At 51.6% G+C, this 21,483-nt stretch overlaps 2 protein-coding genes across 2 annotated transcripts; both read left to right on the top strand.

Annotated features, from left to right (window-relative positions):
• Positions 1–11,473: 11,473 nt before the first annotated feature.
• Smim40 (small integral membrane protein 40) lies at positions 11,474–15,271 on the top strand. Its single transcript, XM_075979611.1, has 2 exons — positions 11,474–11,759; positions 14,644–15,271. Exon 1 carries the CDS (start codon positions 11,481–11,483, stop codon positions 11,721–11,723), a length of 243 nt encoding a protein of 80 aa, XP_075835726.1. The 5' UTR covers positions 11,474–11,480; the 3' UTR covers positions 11,724–11,759; positions 14,644–15,271.
• A 134-nt stretch (positions 15,272–15,405) lies between these two features.
• Daxx (death domain associated protein) lies at positions 15,406–20,478 on the top strand. The gene is made up of 8 exons (XM_075979610.1): positions 15,406–15,555; positions 16,522–16,744; positions 17,000–17,831; positions 17,911–18,122; positions 18,315–18,513; positions 18,639–19,077; positions 19,207–19,408; positions 20,228–20,478. The coding sequence occupies exons 2-8, from the start codon at positions 16,538–16,540 to the stop codon at positions 20,285–20,287; spliced, it is 2,151 nt and encodes a 716-aa protein (XP_075835725.1). The 5' UTR covers positions 15,406–15,555; positions 16,522–16,537; the 3' UTR covers positions 20,288–20,478.
• The last annotated feature ends 1,005 nt before the right edge of the window (positions 20,479–21,483 follow it).

The raw sequence follows: 21,483 nt of genomic DNA, 5'->3' as shown, positions 1-21,483 counted from the left end.
ATTTATAAACATAAACCTTTGTTTGTTTTATTCATATATATATATATATATTTATATATATACACACACACACATACACACACATACACATATATATTTATGTAGGGGTGTCCTGCACGTACACCTGCAGACCAGAAGAGGGCACCAGATCCCATTTACAGATGGTTGTGAGCCACCATGTGGTTGCTGGGAATTGAACTCCCGACCTCTGGAAGAGCAGCCAGTGCTCTTAACCTCTGAGCCATCTCCCCAGCCCCACATACATTGTTTTTAAGTCATATTTTTCATAAATCTTTTTTTTAAATATTTATTTATTTATTATGTATACAATAGTCTTTCTGCGTGTATGCCTGAAGGCCAGAAGAGGGCACCAGACCTCATTACAGATGGTTGTGAGCCACCATGTGGTTGCTGGGAATTGAACTCAGGACCTTTGGTAGAGCAGGCAATGCTCTTAACCGCTGAGCCATCTCTCCAGCCCCCTTTTCATAAATCTTGCTCATGCTTTTGTCCTCATCTGTGTTTTGTTTTGCTTTTTTCCTCTCAGGACAAAAATCCATCCTAATCCAAAACATTTTGGAGACTTGCTGTTGACCCCCTAGTCTAAAAAGTAGATGCAATGATAAACAGGGCTCGGCAGGACTGAGAAGGCTATGGCCCTGTCTCAGTTGGTTTGTACTACACCAGCAAGCCAGGACAGGCTCCAAAGCTACAGAGAAACCCTGTTGCAAAAAAACAAAAAAAAAGCAAAACACACAACAAATTGTATTTTCCTAAACAAGAGTGAAAACCAAGTTGCATATGAGCATACTGTATATTTTTAACTATCACCCCTCTGTTACAAGTTTAAGCCATATTTGTTACAGATTTTAACCATACCCAGTGAACTTACAAATTCTGAGATACAGAAACTTTATACAGCAGTCTTACAAATCTTGAGCTAAAGTTACACTATAGCAAAAATTTCAGAGATGTAAGAGATGGGGGTACCCTAGATAGTTAAAAAAACAACAACAACAACATCAGAAAAGGAGTGTGGGAGGAGCGGTCCTGATCTCTATTGGGAGCAGTTTATATTTTACCTGTTTGGTTTTGTTGTGTTTGAGACAGGGTTTTTCAATGTAGCCTTGACTGTCCTGGAACTCGCTCTGTAGATCAGGCTGGCCTCGAACTCACAGAGATCCGCCTGTCTCTGCCTCCTGAGTGCTGGGATTAAAGGTGTGCGCCACCACCAGCAGGCAGACAGTGGTCAGAGGGAGGGCCTAGAGGAAGCGGAGAGCAGAAAGGCTCAGAGATGTACGCGAGAGTTTGTGAGTGGAGAGTAGGGGAAGTTTAGTGGTGAGGCTCTGGGGGCCGCCTGTTTGTACTGTGGTAGAGGTTGTCAGATCTATGAGGAGTTGGAAATCGTGGGTGCCATCTTTGGCCACCGAGCTGCACTGAGGCCAAGTGGTGAAACCGTGAGGCTTTAAAGAAAGCCGAGTCTGAGGAGAGAGATGAGGAGGCTCCGGCAGGAAGAGGGGCAGTGCAAGCTGCAGGGGCAAGCTGAGGGACGGGCAGGGAGGGAGCCGAGAGAGAGATTTAGGAAAGGGGGTTGCAGGTGGGCAGGGAGAGCAAGGATGGAAGAAGAGGGGTCCTGGGAGCAAGAATTTCAATCCTGGGTGTCCCCAAGTGGACTGAGAGACTTGTCATCGAGAAATGTCCCAAATCACAAAGGAGGTGCCCCTTCCTGTGTGATAGGTGCTCAGTGGCTCCCGGAGCCAGCAGACAGCTCCAAGGCGGCACCTACCTGACAACCATGCCGGAGCAGGCGGAACAGAGAAGTGACTGAAGAGGCAGACTCTAAAATTCGGACTCAGGGGCTGGAGAGGTGGCTCAGAGGTTAAGAGCACTGACTGCTCTTCCAGAGGTCCTGAGTTCAATTCCCAGCAACCACATGGTGGCTCACAACCATCTGTAAAGAGGTCGGGCGCCCTCTTCTGGCCTTCAGGCATACACACAGAATATTGTATACATAGTAAATAAATAAATAAATATTAAAAAAAAAAGAACAGCAGGCACATGCTGAGAACAGCTGGGTCACAAGGAGCAGGATGCGCAACTGGGGGAGGGAGAGTTTAAAGAGGGGTATTCTAGTGTGGGCTTTTTTCTTCAGTTTATCTTTATGTAGATTGTATGAAGGTGTCAGATCCCCTGGAACTGGAGTTACAGACAATTGTGAGCTGCCATGTGGGTGCTGGGAATTGAACCCGGGTCCTCTGGAAGAGCAGTCAATGCTCTTCACCACTGAGGCATCTCTCCAATCCCCCTCTTGTGTGGACTTTGACGTGTGTAACAGGGCCGCAGATCTTAGCACAACTGACTCCATGATGGAAGTACCATTCAGGCTGTAAAACTCAGCACGTAGACAGAACCACCTGCCAAAATGAAAAAGCACAGACCACATCCATCAAAGCCCATAGTTCTGGGAAAGTCGCTAAATGCACGGGCCTTGCTTTTTAGTTTCTATAGTTCCATTCCTTGCTAACTGTTCTTGCTGCCTAAAGTGTGTCAACCCGAAAGACCCTAAGAAAGGCTCCATGCTGTACTGGGATCCTAAGCACCCAGTGTAGTCACTGGCCCACTAAAAAACGACTCCTTAGTGACTTAAACCTGTGTCCAAGCAGACTTCTCTGCTGGAGACTTCACAACCTTTCTGAAGGTCCCACCGAGATCCCCAGAGACCAGACCTCAAGACACCAGGAGTCTCAGAGCCCTCGACGAAGGCAGAGTGTGGGGTCAGGGAACTCTGAGGGCGTGAGGTATTCCAGGGCCCCAGGGCTCTCTTTGATCATTCTCTGCCAAACGGTGAAGTCAGACACCTCCACTCCAGAAGAAACAAAGTTGTTGGTCTGTCACCTCCAGAAGTCAGTCTGTTTAGACACATAGGGGAAGTTGGACATGGCAGCTGTTGTAGTGTCTGGGATCTGTGTGAGATGTCACTGGATTCCCGTGTGTGTGTGTGTGTGTGTGTGTGTGTGTGTGTGTGTGTGTGTATGTGTGTGTGTGAGCCAGAGCCCCCCTGGCTTAAGACCTGTGCCCTCTTGGTCAGGATCTGAATTCTTTTTGATCTGTCAAGTCCTCCAAGAATCCTTCCCCGTCCCACGTGAAGCCCCTTGGAGTCACTTGGCCCCCAACCCAACTGGCACACACACTCGCAGCCCCCAGATCATCCCAGATCAGTCCTGGTCCCTGTGTGGTGTCTAGGAGGGACAGAATCTCTCAACCAGGGTCCCCTGCCATCTGAGCAAAATACACACATGGAGGGGGAATGAGTTCCCTGAGGTGCATTCCCTCTTCCCCTGCGGGCTCTAAGCAGTCCCAGAGAAGGGGAAAGAAGTTCCACTACTTCTTCTTTGACGATCTATGTCTTCACTTCAACCATTGATCTGCATAAGTGGAAAACAAAACCCACCATTTTTTTTGAAAAAAGTAGATAATCAGGGACTGGGGAGATGGCCCAGAGGTTAAGAGCACTGGCTGCTCTTCCAGAGGTCCTGAGTTCAATTCCCAGCGACCACCTGGTGGCTCATAACCATCTGTAATGAGATCTGGCGCCCTCTTCTGGCCTTCAGACATACCTGCAGACAGGGTACTATATGTAATAAATCTTTTTTAAAAAGTAGATAAACGGCCTTTGGGTGGGGTGGGTGATGCAGGGGGTGGGGGTCACTGCTGGGCAGTGCAGGCTGGGCAGGACAGACTTTCCCTTATGTCCAACACTGACCAAGGAGACTTTAACCAATCTTTGCTAGGTCCTTTTTTTTTTAAGAAAAATTACAGGGGGCTGGAGGGATGGCTCATTGTCTGCTCTTCCAAAGGTCCTGAGTTCAATTCCCAGCAACCACATGGTGGCTCACAACCATCTGTAGAGAGGTCTGGCGCCCTCTTCTGGCCTTCAGGCATACAGACAGAATATTGTATAAATAAATATTTAAAAAAATAATAAAAAATATTTTAAAAAAAAGAAAAGAAAAATTACAGACAGCTGATAAAGTGGTTTCCTTTGTCACCTAGTTGGACCCATGAGCAGAAACAAAGTTATGAAAGTTTTTTTTTTTTGTTTGTTTGGTTTTTTTTTTTTTGGTTTTTCGAGACAGGGTTTCTCTGTGGTTTTGGAGCCTGTCCTGGAACTAGCTCTGTAGACCAGGCTGTTCTCGAACTCGCTGAGATCCGCCTGCCTCTGCCTCCCGAGTGCTGGGATTAAAGGCGTGCGCCACCACCGCCCGGCCAAAGTTATGAAAGTTAAAACAATTTAGATCCCAGTTGCTGGAGACAGGACAAAAGGTGTTTGACAACAGAGAAATGAGCTGGGCAGTGGTGGCGCACGCCTTTAGTCCCAGCACTCAGGAGGCAGAGGCGGGCGGATCTCTGTGCATTTAAGGCCAGCCTGGTCTACAGAGTGAGTTCCAGACAGAGAAACCCTGTCTCGAAAAACCAACCAAACAAGAAACAACAGAGAACTGACTGGGACTAGACCTTTGCATAAATTGAAGCTACCGTCACTTTCTCTGACAATGAGACACAGACCTAGAAAAACTTTTGGTGTCTTGGTTGGGCCTGGTGGTACGCCTTTAATCCCAGCACTCGGGAGGCAGAGGTGTGTGGATCTCTGTGAGTTTGAGGCCAGCCTGGTCTACAGAATGAGTTCCAGAACAGGCTCTAAAACTACAGTGAGACCCTATCTCAAAAAACAACAAAAACAACCAAACAAACAAAAACAGAAATCCACCTGCCTCTGCCTCCCGAGTGCTGGAATTAAAGGTGTGTGCCGCCACCACCACTTGGCTGGGAACTCTGGTTTTCATGAGTCTGATTCTTTTCTTTTCTTTTCTTTCTTTTTTTTTTTTCTAATTTTCGAGACAGGGTTTCTCTGTAGCTTTTGGTGCCTGTCCTGGAACTAGCTCTTGTAGACCAGGCTGGCCTCGAACTCACAGAGATCCTCCCGCCTCTGCCTCCCGAGTGCTGGGATTAAAGGCGTGTGCCTCCACCGCCCGCGTGAGTCTGATTCTTGCAGAACAGATGTACACTGTTTTGGACCTGAAAGATGTGTTCTTCAGCCTTGCATTGGCAGAGGTTTGCCACCCTCTTTGCTTTTAAATGGACAGGCCCAGAGGGAGTTTACAGAGGGCAACAACGTCTGGACCAGACTGCCCCCAAGATTCCTCAGTTCTGCAAACCTGTTAGATAAGACATTAGGAACTGACCTGCTCTCTACGGGGGGCTCCTCAGGAAAACAGATTCTAAAGGGGCCACTGAGGGACTGCTGCAAGAGTTACAGGCCTTGGGCTACAGAATGTCGACGAAGAAAGCCCAGCTTTGGACATCGGAGGCTACCTAGCTTGGCTACCAGCCTAAGGGAGGCTCTAGGGGCCTGTTTCAGAGCTGGATTGCCACCATCTTCAGATCCAGCTTCCAAAGAAAAAGAGACTGGCTGGAGAGTTCCTACAAACAGCTGGATGGATACTGCTGTCTCTGAACACCGGCGTTTGTGGAAGCAGCAAGGCCTCTACATAGTAGCACAGAGGGGGCACTGAGCCCCTAACAGGGCTGAGACCACACAGAAGGCACCTGCAGCTTCGAAAACAGCTCTGACTTCAGTGTCAGCCTGTGCATTTCTGGGTGTCTCAGAACCCTGCCGTCTGTTTGACCGTGAAACAAGACAAAAGGTGCCTCCATCCCAAACAGAGCTTCTCTGGGTAGCTTTGGAGCCTGTCCTGGAACTCGCTCTGTAGACCAGGCTGGCCTTGAACTCACAGAGATCTGCCAGCCTCTGCCTCCCACATGCTGGGATTAAAGACGTGCGCCACCACCGCCTGGTGACAAAAGAGGTTTTAACTCAAACTTGCTGGCCATGGTTATGCCCTGTGACATACCCATCCAAACAGTTGGACCCTGTAGCCACAGGATGGCTCACCTATGTAAGAGCTGTGGCAGCTACTGCTATTCTGATGAAAAAGGAAAAAAAAAAAAAGGTTAAATCTGGTCAAGATCATACACTCACAGCGCCCCATGCTGTGGAGACCTCCTCCTCCTCCGAGCACAGAAAGATGGCTGTCCAGTGCCTGTGTGGCCCAGAACCAGGCTCTCCTCCTGGACCACCCTCAAGTTCGCTCTGAGCCCATCAATCCTGCTACCTTCTTGCCCGAGGATGGCCTTCAGGTGCTCACCCATGACTCTTGTGAGGCGAAAGAGGAAACCAGGTATACCGGAGCTGCGGCAGTTTCTTTAACTGAGACAGTTTGGGCCCAAGCCAGGACCTCACCCAGAGAGAAGTGATCTACCTGACCCAGGCTCTCAGATGGGGAAAAGATGTCTGAAGAGTCCAAGAATAAGAAAATAAGAATGTAGAAATAAAGAAATATAAAGTTACAAGTCTAGGAGAAAGAACAGACTGTCAGCAGCTTTCTCAGCAGATCAAGGATCAGTCATTCACAGTGAGCTATTTTCTCGGATGCTTGGGAAGCCTCCATCAGCCTAGGTCATTTCATTTTACAATGGGCTGTTCTATTTACAAGGCCGGAGTTTCTCTCTGCACACTTAGTGTCCTGGCCATCCTCGATGAACTGAGTTAACCCTTAGGAGACAGAGATGCGTGACCTCGGGGTTAGGCACTGTCTCTGTTATGGAAACTGGCACCATCATAGGGGAGGCATGGGGCTTCAGTACACACTGCCTGGAGGAACCAGGAGAAACAGTGACCACACTGCAAACACCTGGTTTGACTAATGCGCTCCGAGAATGGAGGCTGTAAAGTATGGCAGTCGATATCTGAGTTTTACCTTGAGATAGTGTGAAAAACTTTCTGCTATCTTCTAAGTTCCCAGCCTAAGAACCAATCAACTCTAACTTATTAACCTCCTGGTATTACTAGCAGTCCCTTTTCTGACTAATTGCTAAAGATATCTGTTTTCTTGCAATTAGTGAATTTCGCTGTAATCTACTCTGAAACATATTTCATGATGGCTTCCTAGTTACCCATTGACATTAGCACTCACTCCCCTCCTTAGGGTCTACATTGACTGACCCACAGGTCAGGGCAAGATCGTAAAAATTCCTTTGTTCAGACTTATTGCTTGGTGCCCCTACTATAAAAAGTGGGTTCAGAAACGGCCTTTTGCCATAGCCTAACAAACGCATCTCTGGCTGTGGTCTCAGCTAGTTGATAAGCTTCTGGGCCCCACAGTGTTTTTTTTGGTTTTTGTTTTTTTAAGTTTGCTTCTGGTTTTCCTGGGATCTGGTTTCTGGAATAAAGTTTGCTTCTGGTTTACTAGAGTTGGTAGTGTTCTCATCTGTGGGCGACCCCCCTGGACCCAACAATGTCCACCACAAGTGTCCCCTTGTTTGAGTCCAATGATACCATCTGGGTCAAGTGAGCAGGTGGCCAAAGGGGACTGAAACCCGCTTGGAACGGGCCGACACGATTCTCGCCACTCCTACGCTGTGAAGGTAGCTGGCATCACGCAATGGATCCACCACGAAGGGGGCCAGGGAAGCAGAAGCCACAGCTGCCGCCGTCAGTTGGACTGATTCCCGGACCGTGGACCCATTAACATTAAGGTTTCTTTGGGCCCCAAGCCCTTCTGCTCCCCACCCCTCTCTTTCCGGAGCCTTACGTTTGGGGTGAATCATGGTGCAAGCCCCACAGCTCTCAGGTTTGATTTTTTTTTTTTTGATTTTTCGAGACAGGGTTTCTCTGTAGCTTTTGGTTCCTGTCCTGGAACTAGCTCTTGTAGACCAGGCTGGCCTCGAACTCACAGAGATCCGCCTGCCTCTGCCTCCCGAGTGCTGGGATTAAAGGCGTGCGCCACCACCGCCCGGCTCAGGTTTGATTTTGCTGGGTAGTGGTGGAGCAAGTCTTTAATCCCAGCATTAGGGTGACAGAAGCAGGTGGAGCTCTGAGTTCGAGGCCAGCCTGGTCTACTGAGTGAGTTCCAGGACAACCAGGGCTACACAGAGAAATGGTTACAAAAAAAAAACAAAAACAATCAAACAACAACAACAAAAACCCAATAACAACACACACACCCCAAAAAGTTTGATTTTAAGATACGAAGCGAAGGGTGGGGTAATATGGCTGCTTTTCTGATTTTATTTTAATTTTTGAGACAAGATCTCACTATGTAGCTCTGGCTGTTTTGAAACTCTGTGTTAACCAGGCTGTTCTCCAATTCACAGATAGTCCTCAGCTTCCTGAGGGCTGGGGCCAAAGAGGGGCCCCACCCTGCTTGTTTATTTGAGACAAGATCCCCAGTGTCCCAGGCTGACCTTGAATTTCTTCGTGGAGGCTCCCCAGTTCTCCAGGGTTGGGATCCATGGACCTCCCCCTCCCCCCAGCTGATTTCTTGCAAAGTATTAAATCCAGGGCTTTCTGGAAAACAACCCAAATTCATTACATGTTTAAGGGATGAACTACTAGACAACAGAACAACTATCATTTGAAAAATATCTGTAGCTCTTGTTCCAAGAAATGAAACTGAAAGTACCACACAGTACCCTGCATACTTAATCCCGATGCTCAGGAGGCAGAGGGATTGCTCTGAATTAAAGAAGGCACAGAAGTCTTTGTGCGCACAGATAAGCACCAGGGGACCCCGGAATGTTAAAGTGCACACGGTTCTGTGAAATACCTGTGTCTGCCCAGAAGTCTGCAGTGGACTGTCCTCTGGCCTAGTACACTTGGCGCTGCATGTGTGATTTATCGTATGATTTATCACAGACCCTTATCGTAAATTTATTTTTCTAAGTCAATCTACAAAACCTGATTTTACAAAGAGTTTCAATATTTCTTTCTATTTGGTTTACTTTGTTTCTCAAGGGGATGTATGTAGCTTTGTTGTGAAAGTGGGACTGAAGTAATTATCACCAGGATAGTGTTCACCAAACTGGGCTCTGCTTAAATATGCAGGAAATAAACCACTCCAGGAGTTTAAACAACATCTGCCACGGGGTTGTATTCAGCCGAACTGCCTTCTTGCCTCACGACGGTTGTTTCTCTGCCACGGTGAAAGCCGGAAGCATGGGCTGCGTGGTGAGCACAAGGCCAGCCTCTGAAGCTACGGAGAAAAGAGAAAAAGAGGAAGGAGATACAACCCAGAAATCAGAACTTACAGCTGGGCGATGGTGGCGCACACCTTTAATCCCAGCTATTGGGAGGCAGAGGCAGGTGGATCTCTGTGAGTTCAAGGCCAGCCTGGTCTACAGGAGAGCCAGGACAGTTACAAGGAGAAACCCTGTCTTGAAAACCAAAACAAAACAAAAAAGAAAACCAAAACAAAACAACGAGAACACATTTCGATTCTGCACACGCTGATCTTCACTTCCACACAGACCCGCCTGCCTCTGCCTCTCAGTGCTGAGCTTAGCGGTGGGTGCCACCATGCCACCATGCGGGGCACCTTCCCATCAGTTTAACGCGTGGGACTACGGGGTGCCCTGGACAGGGTTTAAGACGATAAAATCAAACCAGGGCCCACTAGGATTGCACAGAGGTTCCAGGAGAGACCCCGAAAACTATGGAGAAAGTCAAGTCCTTCCAAGCTGCTGACCGTGCTGGAAATCTCGCTCAGCTGAGAGACCCTGACCAGCCTCCTGGCACAGGGCACCTTTCTTGACCCATGTCCCCATAACTCCCTCTTATCCTATCTCAGACCTACCCTGCTTCCTCAGACTTGGGCATGAGACTAAAATGTGAGCCCTCGGATGGATGCTTGGTGGCCATCTTCTCCGTGCCAGAGGGCTCCCCGTAAGTCCTCCCACTAGCTGCGCTCACAGGCTCCAAAGACAAGCTTCATAAGGATCTGTTTAGAATCCAACACAAATGTCCCTCCTCCTTTGGTGGCCCAAGACTCATCATCAGACCAATCACAGCTCCTCTTACAAACATCTTTAGTGTGTTCAAGTCTAATTAAAATCCCCGCCCCCGCCCCCCACAGGACCGGAAGTCAGGGGGCTCATTTGTTTGTTTGCTTTTAGGATTTCTTATCTTATTTTCTTTCTTTTTTTTTTTTTTTTTTTTTTTGGTTTTTCGAGACAGGGTTTCTCTGTGGCTTTGGAGCCTGTCCTGGAACTAGCTCTGTAGACCAGGCTGGTCTGGAACTCACAGAGATCCGCCTGCCTCTGCCTCCCGAGTGCTGGGATTAAAGGCGTGCGCTACCATCGCCCGGCTCTTATTTTCATTTAATTACTTAGATGGTTTGCTGGTTTATTTTGTTTTGAGACTATGCAAACGTACTCACCTTAGACTTTAGCAATCCTGACCCTCCTGCGGCAGCATCCTGCAGGCTGGGATTTCAGGCGCCGCTCAGTCGCCTTAGGTTTCAGTTTCCCAATCTGAGGGCCACCCACAGAAACCCGGCAGGAGGAAACCAGCCTGCTTGGATTAGAGACACCCTTCCTGCACCCTTCTCCTGGTTAGAAGAGGCCACACCCATCCAACCTGTTGTCACAGCTGCTGGCTCCTCCACCCTGAGACCCTAGACTGAGGCTTGGACATAGGGGCCAGGATGCCAGTCCATTCCGGTTTAAGTGTCTGTTATGGCTCTTCAGTTTCCGAGGCAGAGTTACATACGGTAAAGCTGGACAGGACTTAGTGACCATAGAGTGTGACATCAGGCTAGGGAGACAGCTAGCTCAGTAGGCAAAAGTGCTTTTCGTGTCAGCCTGATTCCGAGTACGATCCCTGGACCCCGGGAACGGTGGAGTGAGAGAGCGTGCTCAAGCAGCAATCCCTGGACCCCGGGAATGGTGGAGTGAGAGAGCGTGCTCAAGCAGCGATCCCTGGACCCCGGGAACGGTGGAGTGAGAGAGCGTGCTCAAGCAGCAATCCCTGGACCCTGGGAATGGTGGAGTGAGAGAGCATGCTCACGCAGTAAAACTTAAACCCGGCGGTAGTGGTGCATGCCTTTAATCCCAGCACTTGGGAGGCAGAGGCAGGCGCATCTCTGTGAGTTCGAGACCAGCCTGGTCTACAGAGTTAGTTCCAGGACAGGCTCCAAAGCTACAGAGAAACCCTGTCTCAAAAAAAAAAAAACAAAAAACAAAAAACAAAACAGGGGGCTGGAGAGATGGCTCAGTGGTTAAGAGCATTGCCTGCTCTTCCAAAGGTCCTGAGTTCAATTCCCAGCAACCACATGGTGGCTCACAACCATCTGTAAGGAGGTCTGGCGCCCTCTTTATACAGACAGAATATTGTATACATAATAAATAAATAAATTATACATAATAAAAAAACAAAAAACAAACAAACAAAAAACCAACTTATAAAGAAATAAAAAATTGTCCCCAAACTCAAAAACCTTTCTCTCCTTTCTACCTGAGTTCTGGAATTAGGGTCAAAGGCATCAGGCACGGGGTCATCATAGCCACGCCCTTTAATCCTGGCAGTGCTGAGCCAGGCCTTCTGAACGGGCACCGAGCCAGCCAGCTGTCACGCAGTGGTGAAGATGGCAGAGGAAGAGGGCAGTGTGGAGGAGGGGGATGTGTTCCTAGCTTTCGCCCAGGGTCCCACTCCTCCTCGGGGGCCCCTGCGGCGTGCTCTGGACAAGATCTTTCTCACCTTCCTAGTCCTCTTCCTGACTCTGCTGATGCTGGAGGCTGCTTACAAGCTGCTGTGGCCCCTGCCATGGGCGACGTTTCGGGACTGGCTCCTGCAGACACCCGAGGAGGAAGGGGCGCTGGAACTCTGAGTGTCTCCCTGTAGACACGGTGTCCTTGCGACTGAGGTGAGAAAAGGAGACTTCAGAGGGATTGGGGTGGGAGGGATGGCTTAGGCCAGCACTCTAAGTTCCTTTCTGTTTATGCTCACGTGGGTGGTGGCTCTGGCTGTGTGCACAGGGGCGCCCAGAGGCTAGAGGGTGTTGGATCCCCTGGGGCTGGAGTTACAGGATGCTGTAAGTGGGTCCTGGGACCCAAACTCATGTCCTCTGCTACCCCCCCACCTTTAACTTCAGATACACATACAATGTATATTGATCATATTCATTCCTCAGACATTCCCCCTCCAACTCCTCCAGGATCCCCCTCCCTCCCTATAAGTTTTATTTATTTATTTATTTATTTTGGTTTTTCAAGACAGGGTTTCTCTGTGGCTTTGGAGACTGTCCTGGAACTAGCTCTTGTAGACCAGGCTGGTCTCGAACTCACAGAGATCCGCCTGCCTCTGCCTCCCGAGTGCTGGGATTAAAGGCCTGCGCCACCACCGCCCGGCTCCCTATAAGTTTTATTGGCACATACATCATCGTGTTACCTGCCTCCTCCATGCTGTTCTGCTGCTCACCCTTGCTGGCCCCCCAGGGTCTTGAGCTGCTTCTTGTCACCTGTGTCCCATCTCCCTCTCTTGAGTCACCCTCTCGACTGCTTCTCCCCTTCCAATCTACACATATGAGCTCACACACGAACACACACACACAAGCATACACACACGAACACACACACACAAGCATACAGACACATGAACACACACACAAGCATACATGCACACGAACACACACACAAGCATACACACACAAGCATACACACACACGAACACACACATGAACACACAAGCATACACACACAAGCATATACACACATGAACACACAAGCACACACACATGAACACACACAAGCATACACACACGAGCACACACATGAACACACAAGCATACACACAAGCATATACACACAAATGAACACACACAAGCATACACACACGAACACACACAAGCATACACACACACGAACACACACACATGAACACACACAAGCATACATACATAAGCACACACATGAACACACACAAGCATACACACACATGAACACACACAGCATATACACACAAATGAACACACACACAAGCATACACACACACGAACACACACAAGCATACAGATACATGAACACACACACAAGCATACACACACATGAACACACACAGCATATACACACAAATGAACACACACACAGCAGACACATGAACACACACACAAGCACACACACAGATGAACACACACACACCCCTCTGTATAATACGGTATATAAAGTTTAAATCCAGATTCCCACATATGAGAGAATAAAAGGGATAATCTATTCTTTTGAATATAGCTTAATTTTCTTGAGTGATTTCCATTTCCTCTGCTTTCCTGCAAATGTCACATTTTCTTCCCGGCTGAATAAGACCCCAGTGTATGTGTGTGTACCACAGTTCTTTGTCTGTTGATGGACATTTAGGTCGCATCCATCTTCCGGCTTTTGGGAGTGCTACAGCAATAAACATGGACGTGCAGGTGTCTCTGTGGTGTTCTGACTTAGGCTTCTTCAACAACGGCTTCGGGATTGAGACAGCGGGACCAGCTTGGTCTCAGGCCGTGCATATGTCCAGAAGTGATCATCTTGGCCCACCTCAAACTGGGCTATAGAAGGGTTTCTGGCAGACAGATAAAAGTCAGAATTCTCAGGTTCCTGTCTGCAAAGAGGACTGATTTCCCTTGCCTCTGGAAGAAGGGACAGATGGCTCTCCATTGACATGTGTGCATGGTGCCTCTCGGCCTACCAGAACCCACGCTAGCCCCCAGGTTCCTACAGTCCCCATCCATAAATACCTGTTATCTCTTTCAAAGCCCCAATTACTAACATCCTGGCCCCTCTCACCTCTTCCCTAAACTTCCAGACCCGCTCCAGCTCTGGGCTTCCCTTCACCCAACTGCTCCATCTTCTGGTCTTCGTGAGCATCAGACACACAGGGGTGTATATACATACATGCAGGCGAAACACCCGCAGTTCTGAGTAGCTGCAATTATTGCAAGAACAGAAGTGTGCAAACAGCGCAAACCCATGTTTGTATTATTCATACGTACTTTATCCTGTGGTTTTCACCTCCATTACTCCCTCACACCCCCCCTTCACTCCCATGGAAGATGTTTCCCCACGGTCCTGGGCTTTCCTTCCTTCCATGCCGTCTTCTTCCACGTCCCCTCAGCCTAGGACTTGCCGTCAGCTTGCTTAGTTACTAATTTAAAAATATTCATTTTACTTTGTGCGTACGGATGTTCTGCCTGCCTGCACGTGTTCATCACGAGCATGCCTATTGGATGGCTGGGAACGGGGTTACAGGTGATTGAATCTTTATATAGGTCCTGAGAACCTGCGAGAGCAACCTCTTATCACCTTCTCAGGCCACTGCACTCACACACAGACATAAGACAGAAAATAAACAATTATGAAAAGATGGGGAACCTTCATTTCAGGCATCCACTCAGGAAAACCCATTTTGAGAAACCCAAGGGTATGGAAATAAATTAAATCCTTCATTATCTTTAGAGTTCCGTTAACTATTGAAGAACTTTTCTGTTTCCCAATTTAAATGCCATAAGCTCAGAGGGTCGGACAGGAAGCTAGGTGGGGTGTTTTATTTTTATTATTATTTTTTTATTGAGTTTGAGGTTCGGGTCCTCTGCGAACCACTGGGCTTCTCGGTTCCGCGAATAGGCAAGATGTCCACCACCTGAGGAACGTGGAAGGCGGCAGAGGGGCGACCTTAGCGCCAGGGGTGTTCACTTCTGCCCTCCTCACCAGCATCGCTAGTCGGCGGGCGTCACAGCGGGTCTCCCGCCCCTCTTTTCTCCGCAGCTCCGGGAGGAGACGCCCCGAGGGATTTTATGAGCCTCTTTTCATCTTCCGCGCTCCCAGCGGCCGTTTACGCGGCTTCTCCGCCAGCCCGCGCCAGGTTGTCCCGCGCCCCGCTTCAGGCCCTGCGAACCCCACCGTGAAGCACAGCCTTCTGGTCAGCATGACCCCCGGAGAAACAGAGGGCCGGGCGCCACGTCGGTGGTGCCGCGTGGGCAGCGCTCACCGACGGCAATAATAACAATAACTCACTCGCGCGGCGTGCTGTGCTCATTCCGTCCGCCCCTGACCGCCTCCATCTGCGCGGCGCCTCGGGAAGGGACGGGAACCCGGGGCCAGAGAAAGAGAGCACGGTAGCGAGTGTCAGGCTTACACCAACCCAGCACAGGCAAAAAAATTTATTCCGTTCCCTGGGGCCGTGCACAGCTGTGGAGAGAGCCCAGCTCCTTAGGTACCGTGCGGGGGTTCCTTCCCCTTCTCCCCTTCTAGGAGCAGGGGTTAGATCTTCCCCGCCCTCGACCAGATCGCGTCGGGGAGGTCCGACTGGTCCGGGGGACTCGGCAGGCACCAGGTGCAGAGAGCTCCACGCCTTCCCCGAGGAGGGTTGTGCAGGCCAGGCCAGTGCCGTACGGCAACATGGCGTGCCCCGTACCGGAGTGCCAAAGCCCCGCCCCCCTGAGCGTCTGAGCACGGGGAGCGGCGTCCTAGGTGGGCGGGCCACGCGACGCTTCCGGCTAACAAGAGGACTGGGTGCCGTACAGCAACATGGCCGCCCGCAGGTGCTGCTGGCGGAAACTCTATGGCTTCCGGTCCGTAGTGGGGCCTACGGTGGGGGTTGGGGGAAAGGAAGGCGGAGGGAACCATGCGAGGTTCTGTGATCCGCGGTGAGGGGATCCTCGAGGGACCGTTTCAGAGGTGGGGGCCGGGCCGTGCGCGGAGCGGGGCTGGCGGGGCAGGAGTGGCGAGGGCGAGGGATCGGCGGGACCTGAGTACCGAGCCTAGAGGGGCAAGCTATATGGTACCTTGCCAGCCCCGAGGAGGAGTGAGGCGGCCTAGGGCTGAATTGGGGGAGGGGGCACTTGGCGGGAAGCTGATCCAGGAGACTGGCCCCACCTGCGGCTGGGAGCCCAGGTTATCAGGAGTGTCCGGTGGTGAGCTCGCTGTCGGTTGAGTCAGAGAATGGGGGGGGGGGGGGACCGGGGTGCGGTGAGAGGCAGGGGACTTAAGGTGGAAATCTCCAGCCTAAAGTCCCGGTTTGAGGAATCCCAGTGGAAGATGGAACATGGACAGAGCTGTAGAGGGGAGAGGGGACTGATTGGGCTTCACCTGGCAGTCAAGAGTTGGAGTTAGGGAAAAACTCGCAGAAGCCAGGCGGTGGTGGCGCACGCCTTTAATCCCAGCACTCGGGAGGCAGAAGAAGGGGGATCTTTGTCAGTTCAAGGCCAGCCTGGTCTACGGAGCGAGTTCCAGGACAGCCAGGCCTACTCAGAGAATCCTTGTCCTGAAAAACAAAAAGGAAAAACTCGGAGTGAGACGTTGTTGTGTTTGAGGGCGGAGGTGGCACCGACGGGGATTTCATTTTTGTGGACAGAGTCAGGGAAACTCAGAGGCCAGCGTGGGACCTTTTACTGGAATGGGGAGTAAGAAAGAACTTTCCAGCTGACAGTGAGGGGAAAACAAAACCGAGAGACCGGAAATTGAGGGGTGGAGTTCAGGGTGGGGATTTAAGATTATATGGGAGGTTTGCCCCAGAACTGCTTTAAACTGGTAGTTGTCGAAGACAGTTGGGGGTACGTGATGGGGCGGGGCCCTGCAGGAGGTGCTCCTCCTGTGGCCCCTTCCCTTCCAGAACTCTGACCTTCCCAACCCTTCCCTCCTTAGGGGGATTTGATCCCCCATGGCCGCCGCTGACAGTGTCATAGTACTGGACGATGATGACGAGGATGAAGCAGCTGCACAGCCGGGGCCCTCCCACCTGCCCTCCAATCCTGTCTCACCAGGGCCAGAAGCCTCTGGTCCCTCTGAGTCCCATGGGGATGGAGGAAGCAGTCAGTCAGGTGGCAGAAAGTGCTACAAGCTGGAGAATGAGAGGCTGTTTGAAGAGGTAAGCTTCTGAGAAGTCTCCTTTTGTTTTTGAGACAGGGTCTCTGTGGCCCTGGCTGCCTGGAACTGTCTAGGTGAGGCTGGCCTTGAACACTTGCTTCTGGACAGCTGGGATTAAATGTGTGAACCTCTATGACCTGCTAGGGAAGATGGAAGGGGAAGGGGATTGGATTGGCTATTGTTCTGGCTTTCCCACTAATTCCATTTTTTTTTTATGCCTTCCTTGTCTCCCACCGTTCCCATGAACTCTCTCCAGTTCCTTGAACTGTGTAAGATGCAGACAGCGGACCACCCTGAGGTGGTCCCGTTCCTCTACAAAGTGCAGCAGCGTGCCCAGTCTCTGTTTCTGGCCTCTGCAGAGTTCTGCAATATCCTGTCCCGGGTTCTGTCTCGGGCTCGGAACCGGCCAGCTAAGCTCTATGTCTACATTAACGAGCTCTGCACTGTTCTTAAGGCGCACTCAAGCAAGAAGAAACTGAACTTGGCTTGTGCAGCCTCAGCGCCCAGCGAATCCTCTGGTGATAACCCTCCCTCTGCTCCCTCCTCCGACCTGACAACTGCTGAGAACACTGCCTCTGAGGCCTCAAGGACCCGTGGTTCCCGGAGGCAGATCCAACGCCTGGAGCAGCTGCTGGCACTGTATGTGGCAGAGATACGGCGGCTGCAGGAGAAGGAGCTGGATCTCTCAGAACTGGATGACCCAGACTCCACGTATATGCAGGAGGCCCGCTTGAAGCGGAAACTGATCCGCCTCTTTGGGAGGCTGTGTGAGTTGAAGGGCTGCTCCTCTCTGACTGGCCGGGTCATAGAGCAGCGAATCCCTTACCGTGGCACCCGCTACCCAGAGGTCAACAGGCGCATAGAGCGGCTCATCAACAAGCCAGGGCCAGACGCCTTTCCCGACTATGGAGATGTGCTGAGGGCTGTGGAGAGGGCAGCAACCAGGCACAGTCTGGGCCTTCCCCGGCAGCAGCTCCAGGTCATGGCTCAGGATGCCTTCCGGGATGTAGGTGTCAGGTTACAGGAGCGCAGGCACCTTGACCTCATCTACAACTTTGGCTGCCATCTCACAGATGACTACAGGCCAGGTAGGAAGCCACTGGGATGCCTCCTAAGGGTCCGTTAGGTCACAAAGGCTGCACGCTCTGACTCCGCTTTCTCACACAGGCATTGACCCTGCACTGTCAGATCCCACGTTGGCTCGCCGCCTTCGGGAAAATCGGACGTTGGCCATGAACCGGCTGGATGAGGTCATCTCCAAATATGCAGTGATGCAGGACCGAAGCGAGGAGGACGAGAGACAGAAGAGAAGAGCTCGGCTCCTGGGCACCTCTTCCCAGTCTCCAGGCTCCCCCAAAGCCTGCATGGATTCTGGTGAGGTATGGAAGGGTCAGCACCTGTCAGATCTTGTCTTTACCCTGCCCTGGCCACCAGGGCTTCCAGGGGGCTCATGGAGCAGTGTGTGGAAGCATGGGAAGAACCAAGTCCTCCCTCGGGGGTGGAGATTTGTGACCTGCTTCCCTAGAGTTCTAGAAAAAGGGATTCCTTACAGAGACTCCTTTGTTCCCCAGGGTCCTAGTGGACTGGCGTCCCAGGAGTGCTCTACTACCTCCAGAGCTGAGACTGATGAGGAGGAGGAAGAGGATGAGGAAAGTGAGGAGGAGGAGGAGGAGGAAGAGGAAGAGGAGGAAGAGGCCACTGAAGATGAAGATGAGGATCTAGAAGAGTTGCAGGAAGATCAGGGGACTGATGAAGAAGAGGAAGGAGGAGGTACATGTGTAAGCAGAACAGCTCTCTGGGTCAGTTCTGCTCTGTTGGGCCGCCATCCCCCACCCCCCAGCTTTGTTGCACACACACCCCTGCCCCAGTCCTCAGGCCACCCCTCTCTTTTCCAGATAATGAAGGAGATGGCCCCAGGTCCCCATCTGAATCAATGAAAGAGCTCAGGTCTCCTGCTGAGCAGAGGAACAAAGGACTTAGAGGGCCAGCAGCATCAGCTTCGCCCCTGGGAGAATCCCCAGACCCTCCCAGTGTGGACGCAGAAAGCAGTGGGGAACAGCTCCTGGAAGAAGAGAGTCCTGGCTCCCGGCTTTTTGAGCTAGAGATTGAAGCCTTGCCTGAGGATGCCACCCCATCCCCTGAGGAAGGGGACATTTCCTTTTCCAGGAAACAGTCAGACGACTCCCTCCCCCCCATCTTGGAAAATGGGGCAGATGTGGTTACCTCTACATCCTTCAATGGGCGTGTCTCTTCTCACACTTGGCAAGATTCCAGTCCCCCTTGCAAGAGATCTCGGAAGGAGAAGCAACTGGGATCTGGACCATTAGAAGACAGGTAACAGCAGGCGGAGGAAGAAGGCAGGCAAGGAGCTGGGGCTTTCTGATAGCAGACCCAGTTCACACTGGGCCTCTGCAGCGCAGGCCCCTTCCCATCTGTTCATTAATTCATTCTCTTTACCCTTAGCTACCTAGAGAAGCAGACAGCTCAGCAGGGAAATGGGAAGAGCGAATGGACCCCCTTGGCCTCCCTGGCTCCTGTTGCTGATTCCTCCACAAGGGTGGACTCTCCCAGCCATGGCCTGGTGACCAGCTCCCTCTGCAGCCCCTTCCCATCCCTGAGAGCCCAAACTCCTCAGTCTCCATTTCCCCGACCTTGTATTTATAAGGTAAGCTGGGGCTGCTGTGTCCCCCCAAGAATTCATTTCTCACTGTCCCTTGCCTCTCTGTGGGTGCTGCACCTGCTGCCTCCATTTCCATGTCCTGTGTGTGCGTCTCTGTGTTCAGGTTTATTTTGCACAGCATAGTGTCTTATGCCTGTAACCCCAGCATTTAGGAGGCAGAGACAGGCAGATTTCTTAAGTTCAAGGCCAACTGTCTTGTCTACACAGTGAGTGAGTTCCAGGCCAGTTAAGGTTACATACCCTTGTTTCCCCCCATTTCGAGACAGGGTTTCTTTGTAGGTTTGGAACTTGTCCTGGAACTCACTCTGAAGATCAGGCCGACCTTCACAGAGATCCGCATGTCTCTGCCTCCTGAGTGCTGGGATTAAAGGCCTGTGTCACCATGCCTTGTGAGACCCCTGTTTTAAACAAAATGAAACAAAAAAAACTGGTTTACTATATGTGAAAAGATGCTTTCTCTGCTTGTATATCTGTGCACCACATTTGTGCCTGCTGCCCACGGAGGCCAGAAGAGGGCATCTGGTCCTCAAGAACTGGAGTTACGGAAGGCCGAGAGCTGCCATGGGAGTCTGGTACCAAACCCAAGGTTCTCTGCAGAGCAGCTGGGTTGTCTTTCCAGCCCTCCTTCCTAGTTCTGTTTTGTTTTTGAGACAGGGTCTTTTCTATGTAGCTCTGGCTGTCCTGGAACTCTGTAGACCAGGTTGGCCCCAAACTCAGAGATCAGCTTGCCTCTTTCCCATGTGCCACCACACTGTCTTGACTTTCCTAGTTTTTAATCTAACTCCTTCCTCCTGACTTCTAAAGACGAGTGTGGCCACGCAGTGCGATCCCGAAGAGATCATCGTGCTGTCAGACTCGGATTAGCAGCCTCCCTCCTGCGCTCCTGTCTCCGGAATGTTTTGGATGGCTGTTGGAAGTTGGCGAGAGGCAGATGACTGAGCAAAGGATGGACTGAGCTCCTCCCCTTTTGGTGGTGTTTCTTTTGAGAAAAACATCAGATGTTTTAAGTTTTACACAGACACATTAATAAACAATGAATTTCTTTTCTTACTGTATTCTTGTCTTTACCTTGTTTTTCTGCTGCGACAGCTGTCGCCTGGTTCTTGGTTAGGTCCGAGTCTGCCCTTACTAGCCTGGCCCTGGGACACCTCGGGCGCCCTCATCACCCTTCCTTGAGCCTTCCCTTAGGCGCTTGAGAAGATTGGCGCTTCCTAAGCCGCCTTACTTTCTCACTTGGAGCGGTTGAGTGAAAAGGCCAATCAGGGGCCGCCTCAAGGTTATTTGGCCAATCCGAGAGGAGGCGGGGCTTCAGGGGCACTGTCATTTGCTGGGAAGAGGGCTGTTAGATCCCGCGAGCCGCTCATGTCCACCGCTCGGGGTGGAGCCTGAGCAGCGGAAGCCGGTACTGGTCGTCAGTGGTAAAAGGCAGGCTTGGAGGATTAAAGGGGAACGAAGGCTTCGGCCAAACCAAGTCCTGGGTCCGCAGCGGCGGAGGGGACCTGGCACCTTTAAGGTGGACTGGCGCGCTGGTCCTTTAAAGGAGAAGCGTCGGCGTCGGTCGAGTTTTGCCCAGCGGCACGGGAGGGGTGCTGGCCTGCGCCTTTAAGGTCGCAGGTCCGGGAGGCGGAGCGGAGGCGGAGGGCGGAGGGAGTCGGCACAAGATGGCGGCGGGAGGGGCCGGGGCTGCTGCTCTGGTCGCCGAGTGAGGGGGGGCCGGGGGCGCGCGGCCAGGTAAGCGGTGATGCGCGGGGCTGGGGGGCCCCCTCGGGTCGGGGAGTCGTCCAGGGCGCCTTTGGGGCGGGGTGGGGGGCGGGGTTCGGGGGCGGGGGCAGACACGAGGCGGGGTCGGGGACCCAGGAGGCGGAGCCCGGCAGTAGCTGGGGGCGGCAGGGGGAGGGGCCCGAGAGTTGAGGGGGACACCCCTTCGCCCCAAGAAGTAGGTACAGCACGCCAGAGAGGTGCGCGTTTGGAGGAGAGGCGGCCGTGCGTAGGGTGGACGGCCATCCCCCGAGAGCCCCGGCTCTCCTAACCTAGGAACGCGCACTAACTGGATCGGGATA

This window comes from Microtus pennsylvanicus, chromosome 7 (assembly GCF_037038515.1).
Source record: "Microtus pennsylvanicus isolate mMicPen1 chromosome 7, mMicPen1.hap1, whole genome shotgun sequence".
In the NCBI taxonomy this organism is placed as follows: Eukaryota; Metazoa; Chordata; class Mammalia; order Rodentia; family Cricetidae; genus Microtus; species Microtus pennsylvanicus.
The sequence above is the reverse complement of the archived record's forward strand: the minus strand, read 5'-3'. Positions and strand labels throughout refer to the sequence as shown.

Bases quoted from the DNA above. Each gene is read 5' to 3' on its own strand.
- Smim40 (XM_075979611.1), top strand. From the start codon at position 11,481: ATGGCAGAGGAAGAGGGCAGTGTGGAGGAGGGGGATGTGTTCCTAGCT.
- Daxx (XM_075979610.1), top strand. From the start codon at position 16,538: ATGGCCGCCGCTGACAGTGTCATAGTACTGGACGATGATGACGAGGAT. The intron at 18,514-18,638 runs GTACATGTGTAA...TCTCTTTTCCAG, and splicing joins TGAAGAAGAGGAAGGAGGAG to ATAATGAAGGAGATGGCCCC. The intron at 19,409-20,227 runs GTAAGCTGGGGC...TGACTTCTAAAG, and splicing joins CCCGACCTTGTATTTATAAG to ACGAGTGTGGCCACGCAGTG.